The 16,428-nt window shown below is 47.0% G+C and overlaps 1 protein-coding gene across 1 annotated transcript; it reads right to left on the reverse strand.

Moving 5' to 3' along the window:
* Window positions 1-1,563: 1,563 nt before the first annotated feature.
* Window positions 1,564-8,819, reverse strand: KRT84 (keratin 84). Its single transcript, XM_049783409.1, has 9 exons — window positions 8,268-8,819; window positions 6,769-6,977; window positions 6,014-6,074; window positions 5,468-5,563; window positions 4,283-4,447; window positions 4,030-4,155; window positions 3,385-3,605; window positions 2,982-3,013; window positions 1,564-1,853 (listed from the first exon to the last, which is right to left on the reverse strand). The coding sequence occupies exons 1-9, from the start codon at window positions 8,817-8,819 to the stop codon at window positions 1,564-1,566; spliced, it is 1,752 nt and encodes a 583-aa protein (XP_049639366.1).
* Between the last annotated feature and the right edge of the window lie 7,609 nt (window positions 8,820-16,428).

Consider the following 16,428-nt stretch of genomic DNA (forward strand, 5'->3'; position numbering starts at 1 on the left):
GGAGGTTTTATGTGTGTGTGTGTGTGTGTGTGTGTGTGTGTGTGTGTGTGTGTGTGTGTGTGTGTGTGTCTGTCTGTGTGTGTGTGTGTGCGTGTACATGGGAGTCTAGGTGGAATAGGCCTTAGGCTTGAAGTTTATTAACCTCTTTGTTCCTGATCCAGGTTGTGTTCTGGGCAAGGCAGCAGCAGAAGACGAAAGATGAAAGACGCTAGCTCTCGGAAGGAGGATACTGAGGTACCATAAGGTCACATGGCCCCTGAGGTGACCAGAGATCACTGGAGTGACCAAAGGTTCTGCTCACACTGTATCCCCACACTATTCCCTGTATTCTGTCCCCAGATTGAGACCTTCTCGGTTGGTACACACTGCCTGGGACTCTGCCTCCTTCTTTGTATGGTTCTTCTGTGTGTCTGCTGGGCCCTCATGTTCTCTAGCAGGCTGTTTATGAGGCTGTGAGTCTGAAGTGTACCTTTCCTTGGTCCCAGAGCACTAAGCATAGGACTTGGAGCTGCTTTTGAGCAGCTCTGCTGTGGGATGCTCCAGAGGCCACATTTGCTCATGCCTGTTTCCCTGCATTGCACTGGACAGAGCAAGGACTCAGTGTTTGTAGATGGGTTGGAGTACACAAAGAAATGGCAAAAGCAGAAAGTGCAGGGGCACAGTGCCCAGGACTTATAGACCATCCTAAGACATTGGGGGTCTTTCTGTAAGGTCATGGGATTTTCTGAGACAGTAAGACCAGTTTTGTAGGTGAGAAAGACTTCTAACAGCATTGTTGAATGTAGTGGAGCTGATTGGCAAGAGGAGGGCTCCTATGGGCACAGATATATTTTTGGAACCTCTGCCTGACTGAACTATGCAGCCTGCAGGGAAAGGCCAGAAAACCAGCTCCTGGAGTCTGCCCTATGCTCTGGATATCAGTTTCTGGGCTAGGCTGCAGTGTTTATGGGTTTGAGGAAGTGCTAAGCTCTGGCCCTATGGTTTGGAAGAAGCAAGTCCCAGGTGCTGTGAATTTACACGTTTATTGACAAGCAGAAGGACACAGAGTGTATAAACCCACACCCACCCCACCCCAGGCCTTCTGGAACTTTCAGACATAAGCCCTCTCATGAGTCTGGGGAGTCTCATTGATGCCCCTTCAGTGGGTTGTGAAGTAGACCAGACCCCACCTCATGACCTGTATGTAACCCACCCACCAGACCACCAGGAAGAGAAGTAGCCTCGTGAAGGGATTTCGGGACTAGAGGTCCTTGTGGGTTGGGGGAAAGGAGGGAAGAAGCAGTGTGGGGGGCAAGGAGCCGACAGTGGGGACCATAAACTTTCCTCCCTCTGAAGGTGGCCTGGCACATAGCATTTTCTTCCTGCCTATGTGTGGTTCCTTTAATCTCAAACCTAGTAGTCAGGCTTGAAAGTTGCCCCCATAAGGACAGGTGCAACGAAGCAGCCATTGGAGAGAGCAGATTGGGGGGCTTCCTGGTTGCAGGGAGTAGCTAGAGCCCCCTCAGACCTGAGTCCCTGTGCCTGTGGATGCAGCAGGAGACTGGGAGGGGGCTGGTGGCCGACTCAATACTTGGTCTTGCGGGACGTGGTGGTGGAGGCAAAGCGCACAACGGAGTTGCGGCTGGTTTGGCCTCCGCTGCAGCTGCTGAAGCCTCCCTCGGTGGGCAGTGGGCAGGGAAGGCTGGGGGTGCAGGCTCCCACGTTGGAGCCATAGGCTCTGGAGCTGCCAAAGCGGATACTGCTGCTACTGCTGCTGCTGCTGCAAGGGAAGGTGACGCCACCACGGGAGAGGCTGGGGCCGCAGAGCAGCGATTCAGGCCCACACACCAGGCCGCCTCGGGAGCTGCTCACAGCTGTAGGGGAAGAATCAGTTTAAGTTGCCAGTTTGAGGGGTTGGGGTGGGACGGGATTGGCAACGTTAGGGGAAGTGGCCCCATAAAAATGGGTCCTAGGTCCACACTGCCTGTGGCCACTTTTCCTTCTCTTGCCTTTGAGATTCAAAAGCAGAACCCCACTAAGTCAAATATTCAGGTAAAACAGAATTCTGCCGCCCCCAGATGTCTACACTGAGATATGGGCAGCACAGGTGGAAGGTCAGTCTGTGAGAGGAAGGGAGCTGGACTAGGCCTATTTCTCTGCCTCTGCTATGCGGATCTCTGCTCACCCTGTGCATCCCTTTACCCCCACTGCTCCATCCCACTAAATCTTGCTGAGAGTCTTATCACCCTGTTCTTCAGAAACTCTCCTACCACCTGGGGCTCCCCTACAAGATTCTGTTCCTGTAGATGGTGTTTCTAGCCGCCTGCTTTCTGTTGGCACTGTGACTTGGCTCATGGGGCTGCACTTCCTGGTGCCAGGCTGACATCAGAGCCATCACATAGATGCGTGTCTGTGCTTCGGAAGTCAGAAATCTGAGGTTGAATTTTGGCTGTGACTTCCAACAGAGCATGTGTGTTCTCTGAGTGAGCAAAAGGAGCATGCCAAGGCCTATTATGTTACCTCATTTGTGGAGATTTGGAGTGAAATGCTTTGGGATCTCCTTCTCAGGAAGATGAAATTTCCTAAAAAAAGGGGGCTTATGCCCTGCCCAGTGGCATGCGTACATGGACACGGCCAATAGGGCAGCAGACGGGGGTTCTTCAGCCTTGTCTTGCAACACCCTGCGATATGGGGAATGAAACACCTACCCCAGACCTTTCTAGTCATTGCCTGGTTTGGAACCTCAAAGGGCAAGGCCATGCTAAACAAAAAGGTTATTCTTGTTCCCAGAAGTTATGCTTTTACTCAGCACTTTGTGCTATGTGATTACTTTGCTCTGTGAAGAAAGTTTCTGGGGAATATCTCAGATCTCAGCTCTGGAGCCCTGACTCTCTGATTGATTTTGCTGAGTCTGCCCTGACTCCACTGAGAACTTCAGTTGAAGGAAGAAGGAAGGGCCCCAGGAGAGACTTATGTGAAGAGGAAAAGAGGAAGTTCCTTACATATGTTCACTGGTCCAACGCCTTCGCAGATTCTGGTGGAAGAGAGAAAGGGGGAAAGAGAAAAGTTGCAGTCATGGTATCCCTGGCCATGGGCTTGATATTACAAGGGCTTCTTGGAGAGGGGATGGTGGCTCTTCCCCCCGGCTTAGATTGCATGGTAAGGGTGTACTTTCAAAAGTTAGTGTTCATAGACCATAACCTAAAATTATTTAATCAAAAGAGTTGAGGCTCTGTCTCCTTCCCTTACAAGAATGAACCCATCTAGCAGAGCTGCCTATGATCCTGGTGCCTTCTGCTTACAAACTTGCATTTAGGTGGCACAAAACCTCAGGGCTGAAGTCCTTCATCCAGTCCCTCCCCGGGAGTCAGATTTCTCTCTCCAACCTCACAGTGTAGAGCTTACCGAATTTCCTCGCCCTCCAGCAGGCGTCGGTAGGTGGCGATCTCTATGTCCAGGGCCAGTTTCACGTTCATCAGCTCCTGGTACTCACGCAGCTGCCGCGCCATGTCCTGCTTGGCCTGCTGCAGGGCGCCCTCCAGGTCGGCCAGCTTGCACTTGGCATCCTTGAGGGCTGCCTCTCCCTGCTGCTCTGCCTCCACCACGGCAGCTTCCAGCTTGGCTCTCTGCAGGGAGAGAGGTTTGTGGTGAACTTTGGCAGGGCTAGGCATCCCCAGGACACTGCTGAACCAGGGATGGAACTTAGGGGGTTGCTTTTTTTTAAGGACTATGATGGTTGGATGTAACTGGAGAGCGAGAGATGGGAGACCCTTGCTTTTCTTTAGTTTCCACCTCCAGTTTCGAATCCCCATAGTTTTATTCTTCCTGATTTTTGCTGCTTTGAGATTTATGAGGTCCAAAGAGCAGACCAGTTTTTATTTTTCTGTCATACCTGCCTCTCTAAGCCAACCCTGGGTATGCCTTCTAACTGGGAGACTTCTTTCTGTCCACACTTTCCTTCTCCAGACTAGGGGTTTCCCAAAGCCCGGGAGGGGGGTGTCCCTGCATCTTCTTTCTCTGGATTTTCTTTAACTCCTTCCCTTTGCTCACCTGTGCCTTGGCATGCTCGATCTCTGCCTTTAGCCTCTGGATCAGGCGGGTCAACTCGTTGATCTCATCTCTAGTATTGCGCAGATTGTCACAGTGTTGGCCAGCTGTCACCCGCATCTCCTCATACTGGGGGTGAGGAGAGAAGTGAGTTTCAAGGTTTCAGAAATCAGGCCAACTTTACCATTTGAAATTGGGGGTTTTAGCTCTTGCTGAGTCTATCCCTTGGACTCCTGTCCCTGTTTCTCCTACTCACCTTGGTCTGGTACCAGGCCTCTGCATCCGCCCGGCTGCGCCTGGCAATCTCTTCATACTGGCACTTAATGTCAGCAATGATGCCATCAAGGTTCAGGTCCCGGCTGTTATCCATCTTCACAATGACTGATGTCTCTGAGATATGTGACTGCAGCAGTTGGATCTCCTGAGTGAGTGAGTGAGTGAGTGAGATGTGGCTCAGCTGCTGTGGAGCCAGGGCAGCCATGGCCCTCAGACAATGTCAGGAATTGGGGATCAATATACTTGCTTCAGAGCATGGCCATGGAGAAGGCCAGCCCCATGATGGTGAAGGAAAAGAAGTAAATGCCAGGAATGTTTTCATTTGGCTCCTTATCTCCAGAGGCATCCTGCATCTAGACTTAGATGCACTCTTGGGGGCCTTAGAGACTGGTGGGGGATTTGAGCATGATTGGATTTAAGCTTTACTTTTGTTTTTCACAAAGTTCCAGTTTTTGCTCACAGACTATCCAGAAATTATAATTTCTGTCCCAGGAGCTGGAGAGATAGTAAGACGTTTGCCTTGCAAGCAGCTGATCCAAGACAGACAATGGTTTGAATTCTGGCATCTCACATGGTTCCCTGTGCCTGCCAGGAGCGATTTCTTAGCGTAGAGCCATGAGTAACCCCTGAGCGCTGCCGGGTGTGATTGAAAAACCAAACCAAAACCAAAACAAAACAAAACCCAGAATTTCTTTGTTCCTAGAATTCTGCTAGGGAAATGTCTGGAAATGACTGCCAGGGGAAGAGGGTCCCATGCGTTGCTGCCTCACTTTCCCACTCAGTGCCCTGCATTCAGCATAGCTGGTGGCATCATTTATGAAACAAAAGAGTGAGTTTGGCTCACTAGACCAAACAATTCTTTTTACATCTGGCAACTTGGTTGTCCAGAGTCCCCTATCAGCAGCTAGGGAGTAACATTCTTAGAACCCTGTCTTTGGATTGGCTCACATGAGGTGGATTATAGATAAATGGGGTATGCTCAGCCTGAATCAGATTTCCAAGGTTACTTACCTGACCTCTGCTTGAGATCCAGTGATGTAGCAAGAACATACATGTTTCATGGTAGTGGTGTGAGTGTGTGTGTTGAAACCAAATGTCACAAGCATGCCTGTCTGTGTAAAACTACCAGTCACCCAGGCTGAGTATAGAAGTCACAAGTGCTCACCTCCATGTATAAGGCTTTCAGAAAGTCGATATCTTGGGTTAAGGAGTCTGCGTTGGCCTCCAAGTCAGACTTGTTTAAGAAGGCTGCATCCACATCCTATATAAGAGAAAAGAATGGATGCTGATGCACTGCTATCCCCTACTCCCATATTCTGTGGAGATAGGACTGTCCTGGTGGGGCTGAGGCCATGAGCTGGGGCATTATCAAGGGTGGAACTGCTCTTGAGTGAGGTTTTTTTCCCCCACAGCACATGATTTTGCCAAGGGCACTATTTGATCTTATTTAGAGGGAAGACCAGTTCAGATAATCCAAGACTTTCTAGGGACCAACTTTTCAGCACTCAGCTCTCATGGAGCCCAAACAATTGGGACCTGTTCACATGTCTAAGGAAGCCTGCTGTGACATTGTGGTGGAATGATGAGGGGTTGGGGAAATCAGCTTTTGAGTAACCCAAGGGACAGAAGGGACACAGGGAAGTTTTCTAGTTCCTGGTAGGTCTTGACATCTCTTTCTGGAGGAAGAGTCAGCCTGGCTTTGTTCCTTTACCTTCTTCAGAGTCACAAACTCGTTCTCAGCATTGGCCCGGAACACCACCTCCTCTTCATACCTGGGTGGATGGAGTGGGAGAGTGAGTTCTTCCAGATGGAAAGCCCATACTCCACATCCAGGGAATGTATGAGCTCTGGGGTTCTGCCAGAGCACGGGTCCCTGTGGCTCCCACATATGATCAGCTCTATCACCTCTTCAAGACCTTCAATGAATCAATGAATGTGAATCTTCAAGATCCCTTTTACTTTCTGAAATTGGGAATAGGGCCTGGAAATCCACACATTCTATGCTGCTCTGCTGGGAAAAGGACTTGAGTCACTACATGGACCCATAAGAACAAGTAGGAAGCTAGAGATTGCCCCTCACCAACCCAAGCTTGGGGACAGACCATGCCCCATTCCAACTCTTTCTTTCCCTTGAAACCCATGCAGAATCCTTCCCTTTCCTTCCCTTTCTCTCCATTCCCTTCTCTTTATGTTCCTTATGTTCCTCTAACTTCCCCTACCTCCCCTCCTTTTTTCTTTCTCTCTCCCTCTCCCTTCCCTTTTCCTCCCTTTTTTCTCCTCCCTTCCCCTTCTTTCCTTCTCTTCCTTTTTCCTTCCCAATCATCACATTCTCCTCAGTCTCCAGGGTGGGTATGACAAACAATACATTTAACTCTCATCCATTTAGCTATATTCATGTCAGCTAGGCTGCTGAATGGGGGACCAGCCAAGCCTGCCCTTGGTTTGTGCAGCCTACAGGCCACTAACTTCTTTTTGAAACCCTCCAGGACATCCTGTAGATGGTTCCTCTCAGCTTCAAGCCGGGCCCGGTCATTGGTCACAACGTCCAGCTGCCTCCGCAGATTACTGATGTAGTTGGCAAAGAGGGGCTCCATATTGCTCCTGGAACATTTCTGCTCTTGGAGGAAGTTCCATTTTGTCTCAAGGAGTTTGTTCTGCTGTTCTAGGAACCGAACCTAAACAAAGAGATGCAATGAAAACTGAAATATTAAATAGTTACCTCCACATGGATCAGCTATCTCTTGAGGACTCATTGAGAGGATTCTCACCTAGGTTGGTTTTTGCTCTTCTCTAACTCAGTATAATTACAAGATCAGGCTTAGCTCTAAATTTCCTCCTACTCAGCTAGCTTAGCTCCAAGTAGGCATTTGAAGCTAAAGGTTATCCACACTATTTCCTCTTCCACCTGCTCATGGTGGGCAGCTCTCCTGGCAGTTTGAAAAACTGAATCCACCTGAGCTTAAAATGGATTCAAGTCATCTATACCATAGACCTAGGAGCCAAGCAAAGTGTAGATGGGTGGGATTGGACAACAGGAGATGGGAATTCTATGGTTTCAATTTATTCCTACTGCTCCAGATGTTTTTTTCTGCGAAGATATGTAGAGCCAGAGACCTTGATCATGGACTCTCACTTCTGAAGTTCAGAGATATTGAGACCAAAGCATGAGGTATTAAGTGTCCCTCCCTCCCACACCTGAGCATTCCTGCTTTCTGGAGTGGGGGATATGGGCTATGAGATAGCTGCCCCTCATGCCCATCCTCTCTTCAGCCTGAAGAGCTCTGTGTAGTTCACTGTCTCCCTGAACCTAGACAATTTGACTAAACCTGAGCCTTCCACTTTCAGGTTTGAGATTTTTGTGCTTTGTATAAAAATTGGTCTATTCCCCTAGTCTTCACTTTTCTAAGCCTAAACAGAGGGGCCTAGCCAGATTCAGAAGAGAAGAAAATTAAAAAAGAGCAAAGGATTCTAATGCCATCACCTGTGCAAATTTTATTCTAGTACCAGGCTGGGCTGTTCAGAAATTATTTTGGGGAGGGCATTCCAAGTGATGCTCAGGGCTTACTCCTGGCTCTGTATTCAGAAACTACATCTGATAGGGCTCTGGGGACCATATAATGCTGGGGATCAAACCTGGATTGGCTTCTTGCAAAGCAAGCGCCTTCTCTGCTGTTCTATTGTTCTAGACTCCTCAAAAGCTTTTTTAAGTGACCAGACAGCAGAGTTCAGTTTGCCTGAGTAGTTGGATGCACTTCTTACTTTGAGAAGAAACAGCCTGTGTCTGTCCTGCCATGCAGCCTTTCCTCAGATATGTCCTTGCTATGCAGCAGAGCTACCATTATACCAAGTTCTAATGCCTCAGGTTGACACCAAGGTCACTTTGCTACGCCCACATCCATTCCTCTTAACAAAAATGATGACCAAATGCCTAATCAGCTTAACCCCAGTTCAGTAGTCATAGGTACCTTATCAATGAAGGAGGCAAATTTGTTGTTAAGGGTCTTGATTTGCTCCTTTTCATCCTTCTTCACTCTCTGTGCATTGGGGTCGATCTCCAGGTTGAGGGGGGTGAGCAGACTCTGGTTAACAGTCACTGCTGTGATAGATGGAGCAGCTGGCATACAACCACCACCAATCCGATAGCCAAAGCCAGGGCCGCCCAAGCCACAGTTAAAACCACTGCCAGTTCCAAACCCCAGACCAACACCATTGCTGACTCCAAACCCTAGGCCAGTACAACTCCCGTCACCAAAGCCATAGGCCATCCCACTGCCAGCACCAAAGCCAACTCCACAGCGGATGGGACGAGGAGCCCCGGTGGCCATTCGGGGTGAACAGGACCCAAAAGAAATGACGCTCCGGCTCCCCAAACCACCATGGCTCCGGAAACTGGGCCCACTCCGGCAGGAGACAGAGCTGGCCCGAGAGCGGTTCAGGTACTGAGGTGTCACTGCAGAGCAAGAGCTAAAGTTGCCCATCCGGTGGCCAGAGCTGATTCGGTAGGAGCTACAAGACATGATGGCTTCTGGAGGAGCAAAACAACGATCACAGAGCTGGGGTGACAGGAGCTGAGAGTCCTATGAGGCTAGTGGATTGCTCTCAACCCTTTTATGTATGTGTGGTTGTGAGGATTGGCCCCATAAAAATGAAAAAGCCATTTGATGGCATTTATGAGCTTGGGTAGTTAGCAGAAACTCTTCATGCCTTTAACCTCTTTAACAATGAGCTAATCTCAGACACACCTACTATCTTTAGGATCAGTACTGTAACATAGAACCTATAAACATTAAAAACACATAAACACATAAATATTATGGTCCTATTTTTTCCCACAAGTGTACCACAATTGTTGTTATGGGAACATTAATTTGCTTTGTTCATAAAATAAATCCAATAGACCTTTCACTGCAAGCGTGGCTAACCTCTAGAAAGTTAGGATGATAACAGGGCCAGAAGGAGACCCACTAAGGGATGATCTGATAGAGACATCTAGATAGATGTGTGCACATGTGTATGCACACATGTGCAGGAGAGAGAGCAGGCCTACAGTTTTGAGTAACAAATGATTCTGAGGCTGGGGAATATACTTTAGGACATCTTTACAAATGCATTGCAAAACCATTTGCAGTGTTTTACATATCAACCAGAATCTACTTGTATTAGAGTTACATTTTCAGTGAAGTTCATTTGGCTTAGTGTAGACCTATGCCTTACTTAAAACACTGAAAGGAAGCTCTTTTACTTATTCAACAATTATCAACAACTCTGTCCCAAACTCTAGTTTTTGATATTGTCATGTTGGAGTTCAACATGACAAAGAAAGTCCCTATCCTGTGGTGGAGAGGTAAGATATATCTTAAGACCTTATACCAACCAACATTTTTGTGATAAAATTTGAATCTAAAGTGTACTCAGAATTTGACCATTAACTATAGAAAGTTAGCCAACAAATTTTGAGACCCCCTAAAATGTATTAGGGTTGGTTTATAGTCCCTTGTGCAGTCTTCTTGACTAACAAATGTTTGGTTAGGATAGCAATAAGGATCTGCATAGAAAGCAGATATTACATCAATTTTCTATCTGGGTAGAAAATAAAACTTCTTAGCTACTATTTATTGTTATATTTTTTATTAATAATGTAGGAATTTCACGACCCAGAGACAGGCTGGCATTCATAATTTTAACTCTAATATGTAACATGGTTCATTTTCCGTGTCCTGTGCCTGATGATACTACATTTAGTTGGATATAGGGGATTCTCTGGAACTCTTTGATATTTACTTGGAAGGGAATGTGAGTTTATAACTAGAGCTATTCAGCTTAAGTCTTTACTATTTTTCTTCTTCTTTATATATATATTTATTTATTTCCTTTTCTTGTCTTATTGCATTAGCTAGATCTTCCAATATGATGTTTCAAAATCACTAATCAGAAGGAACATTCTTGCCTATTCCTAATTATAGTGGGAATACTCCAAATTTCTCACCATTTAGTTTACTGTTTTCTGTGTGTGTGATAAATGTTCTTTATTAAGTTGAGGAAGTGTCGTTTCCTAGCTTTTCATAGATGTAGCTGGATGTCTAAGGGAGAAGAAGCAGAAAGTAGCCTTATGAAGTTCACAGAGGCCTCTCTTCTTGCTAAATCTCTGTTGTGTTCTCACTACCCCTTCTACCATCTGCTCAGCGAGCCTAGTGCTTCAGTGAGGTTTGTCCGAGCATCTTCCTAGCAACCTGCTCCTCCTTTAAACCCTCAGTCTCTTATTAATATGATAGAGAAAACCTCGGAAATCTTGTCTTCAGACTAGATTCTTTCCAAGCTCAAGATCTTCTGAGGATTCTCAATCTCATGACAAGTTGATGCTACCTAGAGCATTCTACCAACTGCCCTGTTTTCCCAGTTTTCCTCTATTTGCGCTTGTCTGTCAATGTGCTTGTCTGTCATCCAGCTTTGTTGTCTAACCCAGGAGTCTTGGAACAAAGATCCTAGGGTCCATCTCCATCGCCTCTACATCCCCATGTGGAGGTGCATGCTAAGCCATAATCTATGATGACTGGTTGAATACATTCCCAAGACTAATGGCAGGAGGGAAAGGAGTTAAAAGAACAATGAGGGAAATGAAGAGAAATTCATGTTTGGATTTTGCAGGTATTTCAAATTGAGGAGATTCCAGGCTCCCAATTAGACAGGAAAGGCTCAGAGATGGTGATGGTGCAGACATTCATTCTAGAGCTGGCATGGGAATCATCCAGGTTGTCTTGTAGCTTCACCCTTTTAGGCTGACTGTTTTAAAAAAAGCATATCATGTTCTCAGAGACCAGGTCAGGGCATCTAGGAGATGGAAGAGGCCAGTGAACCCTTGTGAGGGGACCAGAGGAGAGAGCAAAAGGTACAGCATAGTGGGCTTGTTAGGCAGAGGATGGAGGCTGATTGGCCCCTGGGAAGAACTAAGGTTCAGTTCCTGCTTTGCTGTAGCAGCAAGTGGGCAGGAATGGGGATGCACAGAGGCAGAAAGTGGAGGTCTGACTCAGGTGCAGGCAATAGGAGCTTATCAACAGAGAACTGAGTAACACCATCAGCTTTCTATTCTCACCATGTCAAGAAAGCAGGTCAGTGGTCTGTGGAGCTTGTTTAACATCTCTAAGTCTTAGTTTCCTCATCTGTAAATGGACTTATAGCTATTCTGTGTAAGTTTAATTTCAAAGTGAAAATGTGGGAGCAGGCCATGTGGGGAGCCTGGTACCACCCATCTTGCACTCTCCCTCTGTTTCTCTCTGTCCTTTCTCCTGTCTTTGGCACCCCCCTCACTTTCAAACCAAGACACCTTTGTTACTTCCAGCACCCCACCTCCTTCCTGTTCCAGTGGTTATACCTTTATGTTCCCCTCAGCCCTTTGCTTCCTGTCCCAAACCACAGTTTCCTTCTCTAAGAAGGAGGGCAGGATTGGGGGAGTGGGGAGCAGTCAAACTTAACCCCTGCTCTGGGCTGATCTGCCCCATCACCAGTATTGACTAGAGGCATTATTTTGCCTGATGATGTATCATGCCAACCTCAGCCATTTTCGGGGATGTCAGGCTGAGAGAGGGGAGGTGCTGCCTGGAAACTCTGGGCTGAGGTTTGGCTGTGGTGTCAATTTCTTCTTCCTGGTGTCTGTCTGCCAGCCTGGGTGTCATCCTCAGGTTTGCACAGTCATAGTGCCTCACTATGCAACTAAGTGTTAGCTCGCTGGCTCATCACAATGCTATCTGTTGGTTGGGGTGGCAAAAAGTGCTGACTGGAGACAGAGGGATGTGAGCACTGCTGGTTGGCTGAGTGTGATGGTGATGGTGTGTGTGCACTGTGTGTAAATTGTGAGAGTGTATATGAATATGTGTGTGAATGTGTGTAAGTGTGTGTGAATGTGTGTTCCTGACATTATGGGAAGCAGGGAATGTGGGAGGAAAATCCCCAGGCTGGGAACACTTTGCTCAAAGCCTCCTCCTGAGGGTTTCAATTTTGCCTGGGGACAAGTGTGTGCAGGAGACTGGGGCTTGACTCAAGCCATCCAGCTGAAACAAGCCTGCTGGGACAGGCATCCTAAGAGTTGCAGGCAAAGGAAGGGGGCAGGTGGGCAAAAGCTGGGTCCACCCTGGGCTAGGCCTCCCAGAAGAATGACACTTTGGTGGCATCTACATTTCACTCCCAGGAGAGGGAACCACTGTGTCTTTTGGGGTTCATACTCCCTTTCCAGGCAAAATGTCTTTTCCAGTTTTGATGGTACCCTGACATGTTGCCCATTCAGTTGCTACCTGTACTGTATATAAAATATAAATATAAAATATACAGTGTGAAAATATACATACTGGTAGTTTGCATCTACAAGCCTTTCTTAGGAGCTGAAGTATGTTCAGACTGCATGTTGGTGCTGGCAGGGCAGTGACTCAGTCTCCTTTCCAACTCCTTGACCCCCACTCCTCTGCCCACACTGCTGCTTTGTCCCTCCAGCTCAGGATAGATAGGGCAGCCAAGATACCCCTGGGCCTGCTCTTGGGAAGAGAAAGGGACTCAGCTGTGACAAGGGCCTTGGGGCAGAGGTGGTGATAGGTCAAGGAAATGTAAGACCTTCTGGGTAGACAGATAGACACAACGAAAGCAAGTTTGCTTCTTTCTAGCTCTGCCTTTTCTGGGCCTCTTGGAGCAGTTCCCTATATATCCTCAGAGGGGCGCTCCGAAGCAATTTGGATTTTCAAGTGACTCCAGCTTTCTGCAGAGCCTCGCTCCTTCTAGTTGTCAATGACTGTGAACCAAATCTTCTTTTCCTAGCACCTGGCAGGGGGCCCTACGTGGGAAGCTTAGGTCGTGTTCACCAAGTGAACGGAATGTGAACCTCTGGTAACCTCCAAGAGGCATGTGTGTTCCACTTGCCCAGAGCCATTTTCTGTTTGGGGAGGCAGGGGGAATGGACACTTGGAGACACAGCATGGAAGTGTTCTCAGCAAGGAAGTGGCCTTCTTAAGCCTCTGAACTGTAGCACCTCTACTCCTGAGAGATCTGGTACCTAATGGATGTTTCTAGATGGTCTCTCCCCAGTGAATACTTGTCAGGGATCTGGGATTGCTGTGCAAATGGAGAAGGTCCCTCTTTACTCTGCTGTTTTGAGAGTGTGACCAGCCTTTAGGAGGCTGCCTGCTGGGTTCAGAGTGAGCAATGACAGTAATCTCTGTTTTTGCTGACTTCGGGCCCAGCCACCCACCATCTTCCAGAGCTTTTAGTTGTTTTTCAGCCAAGAGCTTAGCTAGCTTTGGGATTGGGAGCTGAGTGACAGGGCTTACCTGGGAACAAGCTTTGAGGCACGCCATTTCTTCCCTCCTTTCCCATGTGGAAAGTGTGTTCCTGGCACCCCAGTCAGCATTGTGTCCTCCTGTCCTCAAACTTAACTTCTTGTCCCTTGTGAGAGCTTGACTGCAGATTGGGAGTGGGGTGTGTGTGTGGGAGTCTCACTTGTGTCCCTTCCACAATCATCTAATTTTTTTTTCTAGTTTGGCTATACATAAGCCCCTAGAGGTCCTGGGCCTTTTTTTTTTAAAATAAATTGCTTATTTATATATAGTTCACAAATTGCTCATTTCACTCACTTAATATGTGTTATTCAGGGACCATGTGGATAGTTGAAGGGGTGCATAACTACTGGATTGGTTCTGGTGAGCACTGACCCATCAGGTCCAACCAACAAGGCTTCCAGCACTATTGGGAGAGCTATTCTCCCTCCCAAGTAGAATTAAATAGTTTTAATATTGTCATAGATACATACAATCACATCAAAATCAATATATTTTAGAACATTTTCATGAAAATGTTCTTGGGAGATCATATCAGGGATCAAACCTGGATTGGCTGTGTATAAGACAAGAACCGTACTCTTTGTACGTTCTCTCTGGCCCCTAGATGTCTCTTTCTCTTTGTTTGGCAGGTGTGTGTGTGTGTGTGTGTGTGTGTGTGTGTGTGTGTGTGTGTGTGTGTGTACTAATATCTCTTCCATCTCTGTAGAATTCCCTAGAATTTTCACAGAAAGAGATGCAACTTTTACTTGTCTTAGCACTTTCATATTACACCATGAACTGGGGTAATTTCTTGCCAGGAAGAATGTCCAATATACTGAGACATCACACATGGGTTTATACATGTGTTCATATATAGACTCTGGGTTTTTTGACCTTTGGACCAATGTGAACAGTGCATTACACACAAGTTTTTGTGAGGAAAAGTGCTCATTTCCTCCAGGTTTGTACCTGGAAGTGGATTTGGCCAAGATTGAATAATTTGCGGAGCTGCCAGATGGTGCTAGGTAACATCTCCACCTGTGGGCACTATGTCTGTTATGTGTCCTGGGTCAGGCTCCCTGCCTAAGCTGCCTTCTGAGCCATAGTGCTATGGCTGGGAATTCCTGTTGCACAAGCAAACATGGAGTCTAAGGAAAAGGTAATGATGGTTCTGAGGAGATGGCTTTGTGTCAGGACTTGCTGTGTTCTGTTCAAATGCTGTTCTTTTGCTGTTCTTAAGAGCCCCTCTCTGCTTGCCTTTCCAGGAGTAATCCTCTCCTGCTTTTCCTGATCTCCATGATTAATGACTACAAGTGAGTCCAAGTAGGTTCAGAGGTGTGTTAGTCACTTCTGTATCACCAGTTTGCAGTGCAGGGCTTGGCTCCCCTAGGGGCCTTGCGGGAAGGGGAGCACCCTAGTACTTAGGAGCAGGGAACCACTAGGGGGAGTTTGTGTGTCAGAATGTTCCAAGAAATTAGTGAGAAAACAGGGTGTGTGGGGCTGGGAGATGGCTCAACAGTAGATCACTTATTTGCCTTGCAATGATGAGGCCCTGGGTCCCCACCCTGACCTGCAAAAAGGACCCCTAACCACAAAAACACTAAGCCAGGGAGGATGAGGCCATCACAGAAGGTGACCTGCATCTCCCCAGTCTCAACTATAATTATAGTCTTCTTAGAGGGAGAGGAGACATAAGGGTACTCCCAAAGGACTGACTGCCACCATCTTCACCTTTGCTCATGGAGACCTTTAAGGTTTGTGGTGTTTTGGTGGTGAGCCCTGGCTTGGAGGGTGCTAAGTATAGACATGTTAGGGGGTCTATGACTCACTCACGTGGTAAGGAGACTGTGTAATAGATCCTGTTGTTATTTTTGGAAAGAGCCACACTTGGCAGTGCTCAGGACTTACTTCTGGTTCTGTGCTCAGGAAACACTCCTGTTGGAGTTTGGGGACCATATCTAGTATCAGGGATCAAATTCAGGTCAGCATCATGATAAGTAAATTCCTACTCACTGTACTATCTTTCTGGCACAGAACCTGATTTTGGTATATTGGTTTATTTGCTAATTTTTGGAATTCAGTAATTAGTCCTGATGGGACTTGGGGACTATATAGGATGCCAGGGATTGAACCCAGATTAGTTGCATGTATGGCAAACACCTTACTCGCTGTACTATCTTCCAACCTTCAGACCTTGGTTTTTAATGTGGAAAGTAACTTGCAAACTGTGGAGGTGGTGTTGTGTAGGTTTTAAGTGGAATTTGTCTGGATCAACATTAATTTGAAGGGTAATTTTTCCTTTCTATTCTCATGGGAGACTCTCATGGGTCCTCCCTCAGCCATGTCACACCACACAGAGCTGATGAATAATCCTGTGAACAATTAGTTTATTGAAAACAGATATACCCAAGGGATCAGTGAGTGGACGTGAGTTTTGCCGGACAGCATCAGGGGTGGGCCTTGAGATAGGCAGAACCATCTCGGCCAGGAAAGTCAAACTTCCCTTGAAGTTAGTTGGGCAACCCCACCACATCACTGTTAGGACCCTATTCCTATAAGACCCAAAGCAAGAGGAACTAAAGGGAGTGTGAGCAGGAAAGAAAGTTATATACAGAATGTGGGATAGATAGGGCTTGAGTCCATGGAGCAAATAAAGTTGATTTTTGGCTGTCCTTCTGTCCAGTAAACAATCCATTATTTCTGGCCATCTCTTCATAGTCAGCTGCCTTTATAAGCTCAGGAAAATCTGTATTTGCATAATGTGAATTCAAACCACATAGGCAGGAGAATTAACTAACCAAAAAGCACTTCTGAATTCTGTGGGTTGACC

Source organism: Suncus etruscus, chromosome 11, assembly GCF_024139225.1.
Source record: "Suncus etruscus isolate mSunEtr1 chromosome 11, mSunEtr1.pri.cur, whole genome shotgun sequence".
NCBI classification, from domain to species: Eukaryota; Metazoa; Chordata; class Mammalia; order Eulipotyphla; family Soricidae; genus Suncus; species Suncus etruscus.